This window comes from Schistocerca serialis, chromosome 2 (assembly GCF_023864345.2).
Source record: "Schistocerca serialis cubense isolate TAMUIC-IGC-003099 chromosome 2, iqSchSeri2.2, whole genome shotgun sequence".
NCBI classification, from domain to species: Eukaryota; Metazoa; Arthropoda; class Insecta; order Orthoptera; family Acrididae; genus Schistocerca; species Schistocerca serialis.
Genome location: NC_064639.1, coordinates 230,532,588 through 230,548,317, shown reverse-complemented (window position 1 = coordinate 230,548,317; position 15,730 = coordinate 230,532,588). Strand labels below are relative to the sequence as shown.

The 15,730-nt window shown below is 39.6% G+C and overlaps 1 protein-coding gene across 1 annotated transcript in view; it reads right to left on the bottom strand.

Annotated features, from left to right (window-relative positions):
- Positions 1-15,730, bottom strand: part of LOC126455859 (N-acetylglucosamine-6-sulfatase-like) — a 122,227-nt gene that overhangs the window by 20,014 nt on the left and 86,483 nt on the right. The window contains exon 6 of the mRNA XM_050091620.1: positions 1,917-2,118. Within this exon, the coding sequence (XP_049947577.1) occupies positions 1,917-2,118 (202 nt within the window). The remainder of the gene's footprint in view (positions 1-1,916; positions 2,119-15,730) is intronic.

Here is a 15,730-nt window from a genome sequence, read left to right as displayed (position 1 = left end):
CTGTGTAGGATTATTCGTGACTGGGAGAATAGGAACTATTCTGAAAATTTACATTCCTTATTGCCTATTAACTAATAACTTTCTCTTTTGTGTAACATAAAATTAAATATAGGAAACATAAAACAAATAAAGACAAAAGACAAGCAAGACAGTAATTTCTTCTATTCTTAGGTCCCATCATTGTTTTCTCTCTAATCTTGCTACAGTTTTACATGGAGTGCTTTCCTTTCTGCAAAAGAATCTCTTACCTCATAAAAGTTTGTCAAATGTTTTGCTACATGAAAAATCAAACTATCATTATCTACTACTGAAAAAGCTGTTAATATGAATAGTTTCTCAATCTGATTACATCTATTTTGTCACTGTCTGCTAGACAAAATGAAATAGACCTTTCTAATATTGTAGCAATTGTAACACATGCCAAATAAATGAGACTGTTTTGGCACTAATGGTCATTTTTGTGAACCTTGTTTACATAAGTAACATGACAGAACATAATTAACAAAATACCAATATCAAATGGTTAATAGGCCTACTATAAGCAAAAGTTTTATGTTAGGAAATAGTTTCACATTTCATTCATATGCTCCATTTTCTCAAGCATAAGATCAAAAAGTAGTAGTATGAAATTTATTTGGTATTGTCATATTCATCCATATAACTTTTGTCATGTCCCCATTTCTTCTCCTTCCTCATTCGAAAAAACAATCTTTTCATCAATAATTCTGTAGCTATTCCTGCCATTGTCAAAACTTATTCTCTGGTTAACTTCACTAACCCTGCCAGAATCACCTGTTTAGTTATCCTGCATTTATTCTCCAGTTAGGCATTATTACTTGTTTGTACAATGCATTTTCCATGCTTATCCAAGAATAGAACTTAAGCTGCTTGTAACTGGGGACTGTACAATGGGCTCCTAGTAGTGTACCATCCTGGCAAAAGTTTTCTGTCAAAATTTCATTTTCTTGGGCACACCGAGGAACTAATATGTAATTTTTCAAACCTGTTATTTCTGTTAGTTTTTTATTTCCATTCTGGTAGTCTGCAATCACCTGTTTGAGTTTATTCGGCTCGACTTGTATAGCCTTGTCCCCTTTGGCTGTAGGAAAGTTTGTTATTTCTAGATGCCATGGGGATTCCCCTGGCAGAGACACCATATACACTATGCACACATTCAAAAATCAACTTACCATTCATTCAGAAATCAGCTTAGAATGTGTTCAAAGCTGTTCAAAAACCAGCTGGGATGCATTTCAAAATCATGTGAATAATCGATAGACCAATGTGCCCTGGATGCTAGGTGCTTTGTGAAACAAGGTTATTTTCTTCAAGCATATGACTTTGGTGCCCCCTGAAATTGCTGCCCGGGGCCGACACCCTGGTTTTCCCCCCCTCGCCCCTCACCCTAGATCTTGGCCTGTTGACACAGCCATGTACAAACAAGAAGTAGAGGAAGAGAAACTCAGACCTACTTCATGCACTTGCCATGAGAAGAACCTCTGGTTGTTAGTTCAGAAAAATTAAGTGGAAAAATATAAAATTATGAGTATTTTGGTTAGTTCTGGAGATGTGCTTGTATGATCTGATTTTTTATTCAAATCCTGGTGTGGCACAAATTTTCATTTCCCACATTTACTACATTACAAGTCCAGCATTCCAAAATATATTTCATTTATATCATTTCATGCTGTTACATTTAATTGATTTCATGTCAGTAAATTTAACTGCTACAAGAATAGCTTAGATATTCTAACACAATGTCCATTAATTGGGTGAGAAGTGTGACATGGAACAGGCAAACAAATTAGTTTTGTTGTTCAGTACTTTTCATTGCTGTATCTTTAACTTTATGGAAGCATGTTAACATCAATTTAATGAGACAGACAAGTCAACTATTAATAAAATAAAACTCTTACCTATATGAAAACCATGGTCTGAAGTATATATTATGTAAGTATTGTCTAACACTCCTAATGATTCAAGCTCCATTATTACACTTTCTATTAGATCATCCACTGATAGTAAAGTTTCCCAGCGGTTGCGATAATGTGCATCTAGTATTTCCAGTGTAGATTCTGGTAAGACACTGGGTGACATGCGTAAAAGCCAGTGTTTATCCTGTACAAAAGGAAAAACATATAAATGTTCATATGCAAAATTATTATCATGTTTTAGCAGTTGGAAATTTGTTGGCTGACAGTACTGGCAATAATGGAAATTTCTAACACATTAGCAAATGTATTCAAGTTAATAGACACTCATTACTGATTTATATTTTACCTGGATGGTATGGATCGTAAATGCAAGGATAGGCAGTAGTGATTTTAAATCTGTCACAGAGTTGTAATTCATCATAAACATCCATTAACACAATTGCTAGAAGTCAACAACATCAGCCACAATTATCTATTAGCAAGCATTTTAACATTTATTACAATGGAAGATTTTATAATAATGTGTAGATACAGTGCAAGCTAACTAAGAAAGGAAACATCAAGGAATAAATTTCAGAGTACATAGAAAATTGCTCTAAATTTCATTATTCTGTATCAGACATAATTAGGAATTGGAAAATACCTACCAAAGAAAATATCATGATATACAATTCATTTTATCTATCAGTTTTGACCTATGGATCAGAATGTTGGACATGGACAAAGAAAGATCTGAGTGAAATACCAGCAACAGAGATGATCTTTCTATGAGGTATGCTGGATTGTATGAGAAAGGACAAGGCTATGAAATGAAACAATATGAAACATGCTTCAGATCAACCCATAAAATAAATTCACTATACTACACCAAAATCAAAAAGAGAAGTAAATTTAATAATTTTGTGACCAACAGTAGACTTTTTGATTCGTCAGAAGCTTTTGGCAATGATATTAAATAAACTGCAGATTTATGTGTTTACAGAAAACTATGTGGAATTACTGGCATCTTAGTACTAGAATGTAGAAAGTTATTAATAGTCAAGAGGATGGGAACTTGCTAGTGCAAGGTTTGTTACTAAGTGTAATCTTATTTATTATTTATATTAACAACTTGCTATATAACATAATTAGACCATCTATGTGCAGTTATTTATTTGCTAATGCTTGTAACGCCGGAAATGCATATCCTCCTATTTCCATCTATTGTACTATTATTTTTTTCCTTGTTTTGCTACCGCAAGATATGACATTTCTGTCTCTTTATATATTGTAATTGCTTTACTGTTTGGATATATATATATTTATGCACTTATGTCGATCTATAATTGGTTTGTTTCGTAAATATTATTTGTATTTTTACGCTGGGTCTTGCCTAGGGAAAACTGCTATCGAACGATTACGTCGATAGGTCGTGTGAAGAATCAAAGTGTGTAGGATCTTTGGGTAGTGTTAACTCTGCCGCGTGGAGCGCGGGCTGGGCAGAGGAGTCTGGCGGGAGTAGCGAGTGGAGCAGGTGTTGTGTGACGCTCCCGCGAGTTGCCGCGCTTTCGGGGTTTGGCAGCATGTAATTGCGCTCGACTCGCGATGATAGTTTCTGACATGGTGTCGCGGACGGGAAGCATTAGCTGGCGCACATCAAGAGCCCGTTTCGCCTGGTGACCGTGTCGAGAAGAAGGCGCGCCAACATCCAGCTTCTGCAACAGCGACGGCCGACAATGAGTGACTGTCGCCACCTCCTCGATCGACGGCTTCAAACCTTCAATCAACCAACAAGGAAGACTAAAAGCACGTAAAGTTTCAGAACTGTATGGCAGACCTCAGCTTTTCAAATTGTTCCATTTGCCTCGCAAAATTACAGCAACTTAGCATGAACCTTTGTTGCTCATTGTCCCAATTGCATTGCCAAGCAGGGTCCCTTCCTTTTCCGAAATGAACCCGAGTGTCGTTGAAATTCAAACGCCAGCATTAAAATAATATAATTAGATTTCACTGCTTTAATTTCAAAGTTCAGTAGCTGGCTACAATATTTAGGTTACACGAGCACAAATTAAGAGTGCGAGTTTTGTTACCGTATTTTAGTTACCTGTGACTGCAGCTCAGCTTGGTACGTACTAAATTTTACTATTGTTAATTGTTCAGAATCATTTAATTCAAGTTCAAAGTTAATTCTCTTATTTCTAAATTGCGTAGATTCAAGCAGCTTTTGAAATGATTGTTGAGGTAGTCCAAGACTAACCTTATTTTACTGAATGTCGATGTGCTTCAGAAAGAAAGCTCACTATTAACTTCAGTCACTAAATTAACTTTCGATTTTCCGGTTTCATTAATTCTTTTGCTAAATTAAGTGTAGCGAAATTTATTACTTCTGACAAACTTTCAGTTTTCACACTGCACGTGTCAACCTTCAGTTGCCACGCCTCTAGTGCTAATTATATGTGTAATAACCTTTCTTTTTCAGTTATTATAGTAATTGTCCATAGGACTGGCGACCGTAATTTCCCCCAAATCTCAAATATCTAATTACCGCTAGTTGATTGTTAACGTAACGGCCGCACATTTACTTTCTTTATTAACTTTCTCCCTATTTCAAAATTATTTTCCACCAGTTTCACTTGCATTTTTCCTTTCATTTAGATGTAACCCTTTCCTCCCTCTTTACCGACAGTGACGATTGCTTTTCCAAAATTACCATTAGGTACACGCGGTTTAATTTTTCACTGTCATTAAGGTCGATAAGTAAGGGGGGAGGTTACACGTGGCGACCTGGTGACAGGACAATCTTTGGATTTGAGGTTGTTCTGGACACGAATTTGGCATTGTGCAAATCTCGTAACAAAGTACTGGTTACGTACAGGCCGTTACGTCAGCGAGAATAAGTAGTGGGAGTAATCCTAATTACATTTGAGATTTGTCAGTTATATTGAAAATTATTAAAATGAGTGAAGGCAACAATTGCCAAAATTTGGTAGACTTGGATACGGAACAATCGGTCGAACAGTGGGAAACGCGCACCGCGGTACCCATTGTTCAGGGGCAGGCGGCTAGCATGAAAGACGCGACCGCCGAAACGCAACAAAGAGCAGAAATGGAATTCCAAACTTTAGAAAATGTTTCGGAATCGGAAGCGAAAATCAAATCTGTACCCCTTGATGATGAATACGGGGGAACATGTATAGAGGAACCAGCTACGGAAGTAAAACCGGTAGTCTCCGGGAATTTAACTGATTTATTGAATGTTTTGATTAATGAAATCAAGAGTCAATCGGCAGAAATTACAGCTCTGTCTGCCAAGCAAGAAGCTCAGTCTGAAAAGATTGAACGAAAGCTAGACAATCAGAACAAAGCTATTAATGTTGTTAACAACAATGTTGGAGTTGTTAATACAAAAGTTGATAAAATCAAAGAAGATATTGTTGTAATTAATACCGAAATCGGTAATCTTAAACAGGAAATGATTGGCGTTCAGGCGGAAATTGCGAGCATAAATACTCGTTTTGATTCCGAAATTAGCAGAATCGAGAAAAGTGTAGGAGAAGCAGTTGCTCCGATCATCGAGAATAAGGTGACGGAACAAATTCAATTAGTGAAAAAAGAGGATCAACAGAAGGTGGAAACTTTAAAGGCTTTAGTGTCCGAAGTAGACACTAAAGTGAGGGAGCAGGCTAATACCTGCGAAGAGAAAAAGAGGGAAGTGGAAACGCTTGCGACAACCACTTGCCAAGTAATTACGAGAGTGTCGGAATTAGAAAAGAAACTTGACGAAAAACAGAGCTATGTGCCAATCTGTGCACATAGTTCGGAATTGTTGACGAAAGAGGAGCGGTTCGACCCCTTGAAAAAAGGCGGTATACACGCGACGGATTTCATTAAAAATTGTGAAAGAGTTTTACCCAGATCATGGACTAATGAGAGAAAAATTAATGCGGTTATTGATGTGTTGGCTGGTGATGCCAAGCGTTGGGGCTTAAACCTCAACATTACGAACCTGACTTTTGACGAGTTTAAAAATTTGTTTCTGGCTGAATACTGGTCAGAGCAAAAACAGCAAAGTGTCTGGCGCAAATTTGTCGTATCGAGGCCTTTCGATGCGAATTCGCGCGGCTCGATGAAGGAGTTTTGTGAGGGCTGGATCCGCAAGTTGGAATATTTGCGTGATCGCCGCTCGGAATCCGAAATAGTCTGGGAACTCTACAAAAAGCTTCCAGATGATACAAAACGCTACGTAGGAAGCAATTACAGGACAATCAATGATTTCCTGGAAAGAGTTGAGGACGAGGACAATTGGCGCAATAATCGCGACAGTGGTAGAGGCCGTGGTAACAACAACGGGTACCACAGCAACCACAGCAACGATAACCATGGGAATAATGCATACCGCAACCATGGCAGCAATAACAATAATGGTTCGGACCGTAATAACAATCGGTACAATGCAAATAATAACAGGAATGACGGAAACCAGTATCACACTAACGTGATACGGGCTTCACAGAATAGTAATAACGCCAGAGGGTGTGATCAGCCGCCTCAGCAGCATCCGGGGAGCGTATCTGCTGGGACGAGACAGGGAAACCATTAGCCGCGCCGGTGAGGGGCCGACCAGGCGTGGAGAAATTTTGGCGGCCCAATAACAGTAGAAAACCGAGGTGTCGTCGTTATGGAAATTCCGTATGGAATAATCAACGGCGGGAGAGTGTGCCAGTATTAGGAGAAAGGAGTGCGCCCACAAGTAGTAGATCAGCTGTAGACACGGCAGTAGAAAATACATTCACTGTCAGTGAGAACAATTTAAGTAGTGTTCCGGAAATCGACTATAAAGTGGCAGCTGTAATACCCACAGCGGAACTGGAGATTGAGTTTAAGAATGATTCGCAATTGTTGAGAGAAGATCAGATGTCGGATAAAACGTCCGTCGTCGAGCGAGGGGATGCAGAGAGGGATGAGGTCTGGTTAAGGCAGTTCGGTCGCTTATACGACGAACTAAGAGATTATAGGGGCCTGTACGGGAGGAGTGTTTATAGGGAGCGCGGGCAGGATTTGCCGCGTCTCGTCCCACAGGAAGATAGTATTTGTGAAGTGATGGAAAGTTCTGGCCCTAACCGGCAGACTTTACCAGAAATAGTTGATGTTAAGGGGGAGCACGAGCAAGATTCGTCGTGTTTCGTCCCGCAGGAGTTAGATGTTGAAGTAGTAACGGAAAGTTCTGGCCCTAACCGGCAGACCTTACCGAAAGTTGTAGTGGTAGTAGTAGCCGACCCATCCGACGCAAACCTCCAGTTTAAACATTGCGAGAGTATTAAGGAGAAAGATTACGAAAATTTTAGTGATAGCCGGACACGATTGGTAGAAAAGCACATAGATTACAGCGTGTATGAGGTTAGAGTTGACATTATACAGTCAGACGATAGCAGTGTGGGTTGCGCAGATCCAGAGGAAGTAATTGCAGATACTACTGGGCACATTTCTCCAGGTAGATTGGCAGATGAGATCAATCTGACCAAAGAGGAATCAACGAAGGTGACAATTAGTGAATCGATAGCAAAGCAACACTCACTAGTTGACGAGTTACAGGAAAAGGTTTCGGTATTGGAGGCGAAGCTACAGACTAAGCCTCAGGACAAACGTGTTGAAATTAAAACTGTATGTGAACAGAGGCTGAAAAAGCCGCCAGATAAACCGGATTTAGGATCAAAGCCGGATGGTTTTTTCTGGAATGACCTGGATATAGACGAGGATTTACTGTGGGAAAATAAAGAAACAGTCGAGGACAAGTGTAGACAGGCAGTAGTGTCTGTTAATATGCACGACCTACAACTAAACGTGTTGATTGACACCGGTGCAGAATTGAGTGCTGTATCTGGGAAAATATTTGAGTTACTGAAAGACAGACCTGGCATCGTAGTTATGCCAGTAACAGGAGTGAAAATTATCGGTGCTACTGGGAAGGCCAGTAAACCGGTCACAAAACAGATTTTTGTCAACTTCGAGATATGTGGGGCACGATTTGAACAAGAGTTTGTCGTCGTGCCAGACTTAACTACGGAAGTAATTATCGGGTTAGATTGGCTATTAAAGTACCGTGCAGTGATTAATTGCGAAAGCAAAACTTTGACATGTACGTCCCAAGATAAAACAATAGTAGTTAGTTTTGACGAGGCAGGAGACGGTGTGCATAGGCAATACCAGCCTATACACATTGTTAACTGGCCGGATGGTATTGATGTAGGTATGAATTTGAACTGCCGTAAAGTGAGGAATCTCGGCATTGACAAAAGTGTAGAAAGTTTAGTGGAAGAGATAATCAAATTCCCTCCACGGATTAACATTAGTACTGGTGTGAAAAAAGATCGTTTGCGAGAAGTAATGAAGTTAAAAGCCGATGCTCGCATACGTCGTCATGACGCTAAAGCGCGTTTTGCTAAGTTTGCGATCGGAGACTTAGTACTTGTAAAAGCTCATGAGAAATCGAGCGAGATAGACAATGAAATCTCTAAATTTAAGTTTGTTTATAATGGACCATATAAAGTCATTGGTATACCTCACACAAATGCTTATTGCTTAGAGTATCCAAGCTCTGGAAAGCTATTAGGTATACGAAATATAGTAGATTTGAAATTGTACCAACCTAGGATCGATTAATACCACACAATGGGTAATTTGTACAATATGTAAATATAGAGTGTAAGATTTAAGGTTTGCTAGATTGCCATGCTTTTGACTGACCAAGGTCATTAAAGAAGTTGTAATTAATAAGTAATTAATTTTGATTAATCAATTTAATTTTAATCAATTTAATCATGATCTAATCAACTGAAAAATCCAAGCTGCTAGTTTAAGTTTTCAGCTGAGTCACAGTAGATTAAGCAATGTAAATATGATTTTGTAAATAGCTGTAAGATTTCATGAATATGTGATTTACTAGTCATTGCCGATGTACTTAGACGCTGTTTTAAGTTTCAGGCTAGTACATGCGTGTGATGATGGACAGTGTTGAGTTATCCACTGTGATAGTGTTTATGGACTCCTTGAGATTACTCGGGAGTGAGTTTTTCCTAAAGAATTCAGTGAAACGGACGTTCTGGAAACGCCGTCATAAGGGCGAGTGAGATCAAGCGTGCCGCACACGCGGGCGCAACAATACTGGCGAGGCGAGCCGCTGTCGGCTCTTGTGCCGCTGTTGGCTCTTGGGCCGCTGTCGGCATTCTTTGTACTTGCGAGTACGGAAGGCGGAATTGTTTTTCTTCCTGGACAGCTGAAAGAATTCTACTGTCAATATTTATGTTTTTTTCGATCTGATGTGTGTTATTTTCTTGTTTAGCGTTTAATGGACTCCCATGACGAGAATATTAATTATGAAAGGGTTATGTAGAAATGTGTATTCTATGTAATTAATTATTAATTTGCGTATTTTGATCTACCTGTTTTTATGACCATGTACTCTGATTAATTTTGTAAATAGTATTCCATTTCTTGATACTGTTGGGAATTTTGACAATTTTAGAATAGCTAAACCATTTTCTATGTTTTCTATGAATTTTAATATGTTGTAAACCTGTTTTATTTTGTGCAAGATGACAGAGTGGAATAAGATTAGGAGTGTCTCCACTCAATTATTATGGTCTAAAAATTGATTTATGCTTAGTTAGACGAATGCTAAATTTTGTTGATGTTTTGAGCATATGCATTTCCGCTGTTTCTTTTTTGGGACATTTTCTGAGTCTGTTTACGTTACACGAACATCCTCAGACAATGTGGGGCACGTGTAACGCCGGAAATGCATATCCTCCTATTTCCATCTATTGTACTATTATTTTTTTCCTTGTTTTGCTACCGCAAGATATGACATTTCTGTCTCTTTATATATTGCAATTGCTTTACTGTTTGGATATATATATATTTATGCACTTATGTCGATCTATAATTGGTTTGTTTCGTAAATATTATTTGTATTTTTACGCTGGGTCTTGCCTAGGGAAAACTGCTATCGAACGATTACGTCGATAGGTCGTGTGAAGAATCAAAGTGTGTAGGATCTTTGGGTAGTGTTAACTCTGCCGCGTGGAGCGCGGGCTGGGCAGAGGAGTCTGGCGGGAGTAGCGAGTGGAGCAGGTGTTGTGTGACGCTCCCGCGAGTTGCCGCGCTTTCGGGGTTTGGCAGCATGTAATTGCGCTCGACTCGCGATGATAGTTTCTGACATGGTGTCGCGGACGGGAAGCATTAGCTGGCGCACATCAAGAGCCCGTTTCGCCTGGTGACCGTGTCGAGAAGAAGGCGCGCCAACATCCAGCTTCTGCAACAGCGACGGCCGACAATGAGTGACTGTCGCCACCTCCTCGATCGACGGCTTCAAACCTTCAATCAACCAACAAGGAAGACTAAAAGCACGTAAAGTTTCAGAACTGTATGGCAGACCTCAGCTTTTCAAATTGTTCCATTTGCCTCGCAAAATTACAGCAACTTAGCATGAACCTTTGTTGCTCATTGTCCCAATTGCATTGCCAAGCAGGGTCCCTTCCTTTTCCGAAATGAACCCGAGTGTCGTTGAAATTCAAACGCCAGCATTAAAATAATATAATTAGATTTCACTGCTTTAATTTCAAAGTTCAGTAGCTGGCTACAATATTTAGGTTACACGAGCACAAATTAAGAGTGCGAGTTTTGTTACCGTATTTTAGTTACCTGTGACTGCAGCTCAGCTTGGTACGTACTAAATTTTACTATTGTTAATTGTTCAGAATCATTTAATTCAAGTTCAAAGTTAATTCTCTTATTTCTAAATTGCGTAGATTCAAGCAGCTTTTGAAATGATTGTTGAGGTAGTCCAAGACTAACCTTATTTTACTGAATGTCGATGTGCTTCAGAAAGAAAGCTCACTATTAACTTCAGTCACTAAATTAACTTTCGATTTTCCGGTTTCATTAATTCTTTTGCTAAATTAAGTGTAGCGAAATTTATTACTTCTGACAAACTTTCAGTTTTCACACTGCACGTGTCAACCTTCAGTTGCCACGCCTCTAGTGCTAATTATATGTGTAATAACCTTTCTTTTTCAGTTATTATAGTAATTGTCCATAGGACTGGCGACCGTAATTTCCCCCAAATCTCAAATATCTAATTACCGCTAGTTGATTGTTAACGTAACGGCCGCACATTTACTTTCTTTATTAACTTTCTCCCTATTTCAAAATTATTTTCCACCAGTTTCACTTGCATTTTTCCTTTCATTTAGATGTAACCCTTTCCTCCCTCTTTACCGACAGTGACGATTGCTTTTCCAAAATTACCATTAGGTACACGCGGTTTAATTTTTCACTGTCATTAAGATCGATAAGTAAGGGGGGAGGTTACATGCTGTAGCACTGTCTATAACTTCAGAGACAATAGAAATGTTTGAGTATGAAATAGGTTGGATGACTGATAGTTTTGAAGCTCAGTGTAGTACAAACTCCCTCTGTATCAATCAAGGTGGAGCACAAGACCTCCATATTAAAGAGAATCATAAGACACCAATGGACAAGAACTGAGTGCTGTTAATTTCCTTGAGATAACAATTGATTCCAAATTTTCTTGGAGCTAAGTAGTACAGAAGGAAGAGTAGTGACCTTTTTCAAAATAGTTGTTTTTCTCCCAACATACACATCTGAAGTACTCTTGAAGTAATTACCGTAATTAACAGTTTGAGTAGATTGGCACTAGTGATAATTTGTTGTTAGTATTTCACGCTGCTTGGTTAGTAATCAAAACTTCTTCGGTTCTGCGTCCGACACCCACCACAACTTAAATATTGATTAATAATCAACATTGGCAGCTGAAGACTTTTGGCATAAGAAGTCACCCTCATTCTGCCAACAGCCTTGTCAAAAGAGGGCAGAGGAGCAGACAGAGGTTAAGGACACTCTCTTGCCACTATCTTGCCTGTGGTGGTGGTGGGGGGGAACTGCCCTTTCAGGTGGAAGAATCAGCAATGATCAATGGCTTGAGGATGCAGAAGGCATTGGAAACCTCTGCATTAAAGACACATAATGTGTATCCACAGGACATGTGGTTTGTAATTGAAAAAAGTGTCATGAATATCTCTCCATTGGCAAAAGATACCAGAATAGCCCCCCATTCGGATCTCTGGGAGGGGACTACCAAAGGGGAGGTGACTGTGAGAAAAAGACTGAGTAACAACCAATGAAAGGATAATGTTTTATGAGTCAGGGTGTTGAATCATAAGCTTGAACATGGTAGGGAAGCTAGAAAATCTGAATAGGGAAATGCAAAGGCACAATCTTAGATATAATAGGGGTCACTGAAGTGAAATGGAAAGAAGACAAGGATTTCTGGTCTAATAAGTATTGGGTAATATCAACAGCAGCAGAAAATAGTGTAATGGGAATGGGATTTGTTGTGAATAGGAAGTCAGGGCAGCGAGTGTGTTACTGTGAACAGTTCAGTGATAGGGTGTTCTTATCAGAATTGACAGCAATCCACCATTGACAACAATAGTTCAGATATATATGCCAACATCGCAAGCTGTAGATGAAGAGATAGAGAAAGTATATGAGGCTATTGAAAGGTTAATACAGAACATAAAGGGAGATGAAAATCTAATAGTCGTGGGAGGCCTGAAATGCAGTTGTAAAGGAAGGAGTAGAAGAAAAGGTTACAGGAGAATAAAGGCTTGGGACAAGGAATGAGAGAGGATATAGACTAACTGAGTTCTGTAAGAAATGTCAGCTAGTTATAGTGAATTCTCTGTTCAAGAATTGCGAGAACAGGAGATATAAATGGGAAAGGCTGGGTGGTATGGGAAGATTTTAGTTTGAGTAAATCATGGTCAGACAGAGATTCCGAATCAAATACTGGATTGTAAGGCATACCCAGGAGCAAATATAGACCCAGATCACAAGGCAGTAGTGATGAAGTGTAGGCTGAAGTTTAAGAGCTTAGTCAGGAAGAATCAATATGCAAAGAAGTGGGATACAGAAGTACTAAGGAATGACAAGATAAATTTGAAATTCTCCTAGGCTATAGATACAGCAAGAAGGAGTAGCTCAGTAGGCAGTACAGTTGAAGAGGAATGGATGTCTCTAAAAAGGGCAGTCACAGAAATTGGAAAGAAAAATATAGGTACAAAGGAGGTAACTGCAAAGAAACCATGGGTAACAGAAGAAATACTTCAGTTGATTGATGAAAGAAGGAAGTGCAAAAGTGTTTAAGGAGATTCAGAAATGCAAGTCACTGAGCATGAGAAATTTTAAGAAATGAAAAAAAGAAATGAATGTCAGAAGGATTTATTCAGCACTCTGGAAAGTCAAAACAAGCTTTGATGAAATTAAAAGTAAGGGAGGTAACGTTAAGAAAGCAATAGGAATTCCACTGTTAAATGCAGAAGAGAGAGTGGATAGGTGGAAAGATTACATTGAAGGCCTCTGTGAGGGGGAAGATTTGTCTTATGTTATAGATGAAGAAACAGGAGTTGATTTAGAGGCGATCGAGGATCCAGTATTAGAGTCAGAACTTAAGAAGCTTTGGAAGACTTAGGCAGAAGGGATAGCTAACATTCCATCAGAATTTCTAACATGACTATCCATGTCCATTTGTAGAATATATGAGTCTGGCGAAATACCATCTGACTTCCAGAAAAATATCACCCAAACAATTCCAAAGACTAGAAGAGCTGACAAGTGCAAGGATTATTGCACAATCAACTTAATAGCTCATGCATCCTGACAAGAATAATATACAGAAGAATGGAAGCAAAAATTGAGGATGTGTTAGATGACAATCAGTTTGGCTTTAGGAAAGGTAAAGGCTCCAGAGAGGCAATTCTGATGTTGCAGTTGATAATGGAAGCAAGGCTAAAGAAAAATCAAGACATGTTCATAGAATTTATCAAACTGGAAAAAGCATTTGACAATTTACGAGTAAAAGGGTGCAAGTTGCACCAAATTCTGAGAAAAATGGGGTAAGCTATAGGGAGAGATGGGTAGAATACAATATGTACAAGAGCCAAGGACGACCAAGAACAAAGTGCTTGATTAAAAAGGGTGCAAGACATGGATGTAGTTTTTTGCCCCTCGTGTTCAATCTGCACATTGAAGTGTCAATAATGGAAATAAAAGAAAGTTTTAGAGTGGAATTAAAATTGAAAATGAAAGGATATCAATGATACAATTCACTGATGACATTGTTACCCTGAGTGAAAGTGAAGAAGGTTTACATGATCTGCTGAATGAAATGAAAAATCTACTGAGTACAGAAGAAAGACAAAAGTAATGAGAAGTAGTAGAAATGAGAAGTAGTAGAAATGAGAACAGCGAGAAACTGAACATCAGGAATTGGTTACAAAGTAGATGAAGTTAAGGTATTCTACAACTTAGGCAGCAAAATGACCAATGACAGATGTAGCAAGGACATCAAAGGCAGACTAGGCATTCCTGGCCATGATAAGTCTACTAGTATCAAACATAGGCCTTAATCTGAGGAAAAAATTTCTGAGAATGTATGTTTGGAGCCTAGCAATGTATGGTAGGGAGACACACACACACACACACACACACACACACACACACACACACACACACACACACACACACAACCTGCAGTCTCAGAGATCTGAAACCACACTGTGAGCGTCAGCACCTGTGCATGATGAGAGTGGTGACTGGGTGGGGGTAAGGAGGAGGCTGGGATGGGGAGGGGAGGGGGAGGGATTTTATGGTGGGAGTGGTGGACAGTGAAGTGTTGTGGTTTAGATGGAGGGCAGGAGAGAAGGTTTGGAAGGAGGAGAGAAATAAAAATAAAAAAATAAAAATAAATTAAAAAACTGGGTGTGGCAATGAAATGACGGATGTGTGGAATGTGCTGGAATGGGAGCAGGGAGGGGGCTGGATGGGTGAGGACAGCAACTAACGAAGGTTGAGGCCACAATGGTTATGGGAACATAGGATGTATTGCAGGGAAAGTTCCCACCTGCACAATTCGGAAAAGCTGGTGTTGGTGGAAAGGATCCTCAAATCCCTCAACATGCAAACTAACCTTACATCTGCAGAAAGAACTGCAGTCCACCATCTAAAAACTGATCCCGACCTTATAATCCTACCCGCTGACAAAGGCTCCACCACTGTTGCTTTGAACCACAAGGGTTACCTGGCAGAAGGACTGTGTCAGCTGCCAGTTACTTCCACTTAGAAAACATGCCACAGTGATCCCATTCCAGTAATCTAACAGGATCTCCAGTCACTACTCAAATCCTTAGGCCCATCCCAGAACCTCTCTCCAGAGTCCATCTCTCAACTTAACCCTACCACTCCCCACACTCCCGCCTTCTACATGCTTCCTAAAGTCCATAAACCCAATCTCCCAGGAAGCCCCATTGTGGCTGGTTACTGTGCCCCCACTGAGAGAATCTCTGCTCTCGTAGGCCAACACCTTCAACCTATTACCCGCAACCTATCCTCCAATATATAAGATAGCAACCATTTCCTTGACCGACTCTCCACAGTTCCTGTCACTTTACCACACTGTACCCTGCCTGTCACTATTGATACCTCCTCCCTGTACATTAACATTCCTAATGCCCATGGCCTTACTGGTATCAAATACTACCTTTCCAGACGCCATATGGATTCCAAACCAACAACCTCCTTCCTGGTCTCCATGACCAACTATATCCTCACTCACAATTACTTCTCCTTTGAAGGCATTACCTGCAAACAAATCCACGATACGACTACAGGAACCCACATGGCATCATCCTATGCTAACCTATTCATGGGCCATCTAGAGGAATCCTTCCTAAAAACCC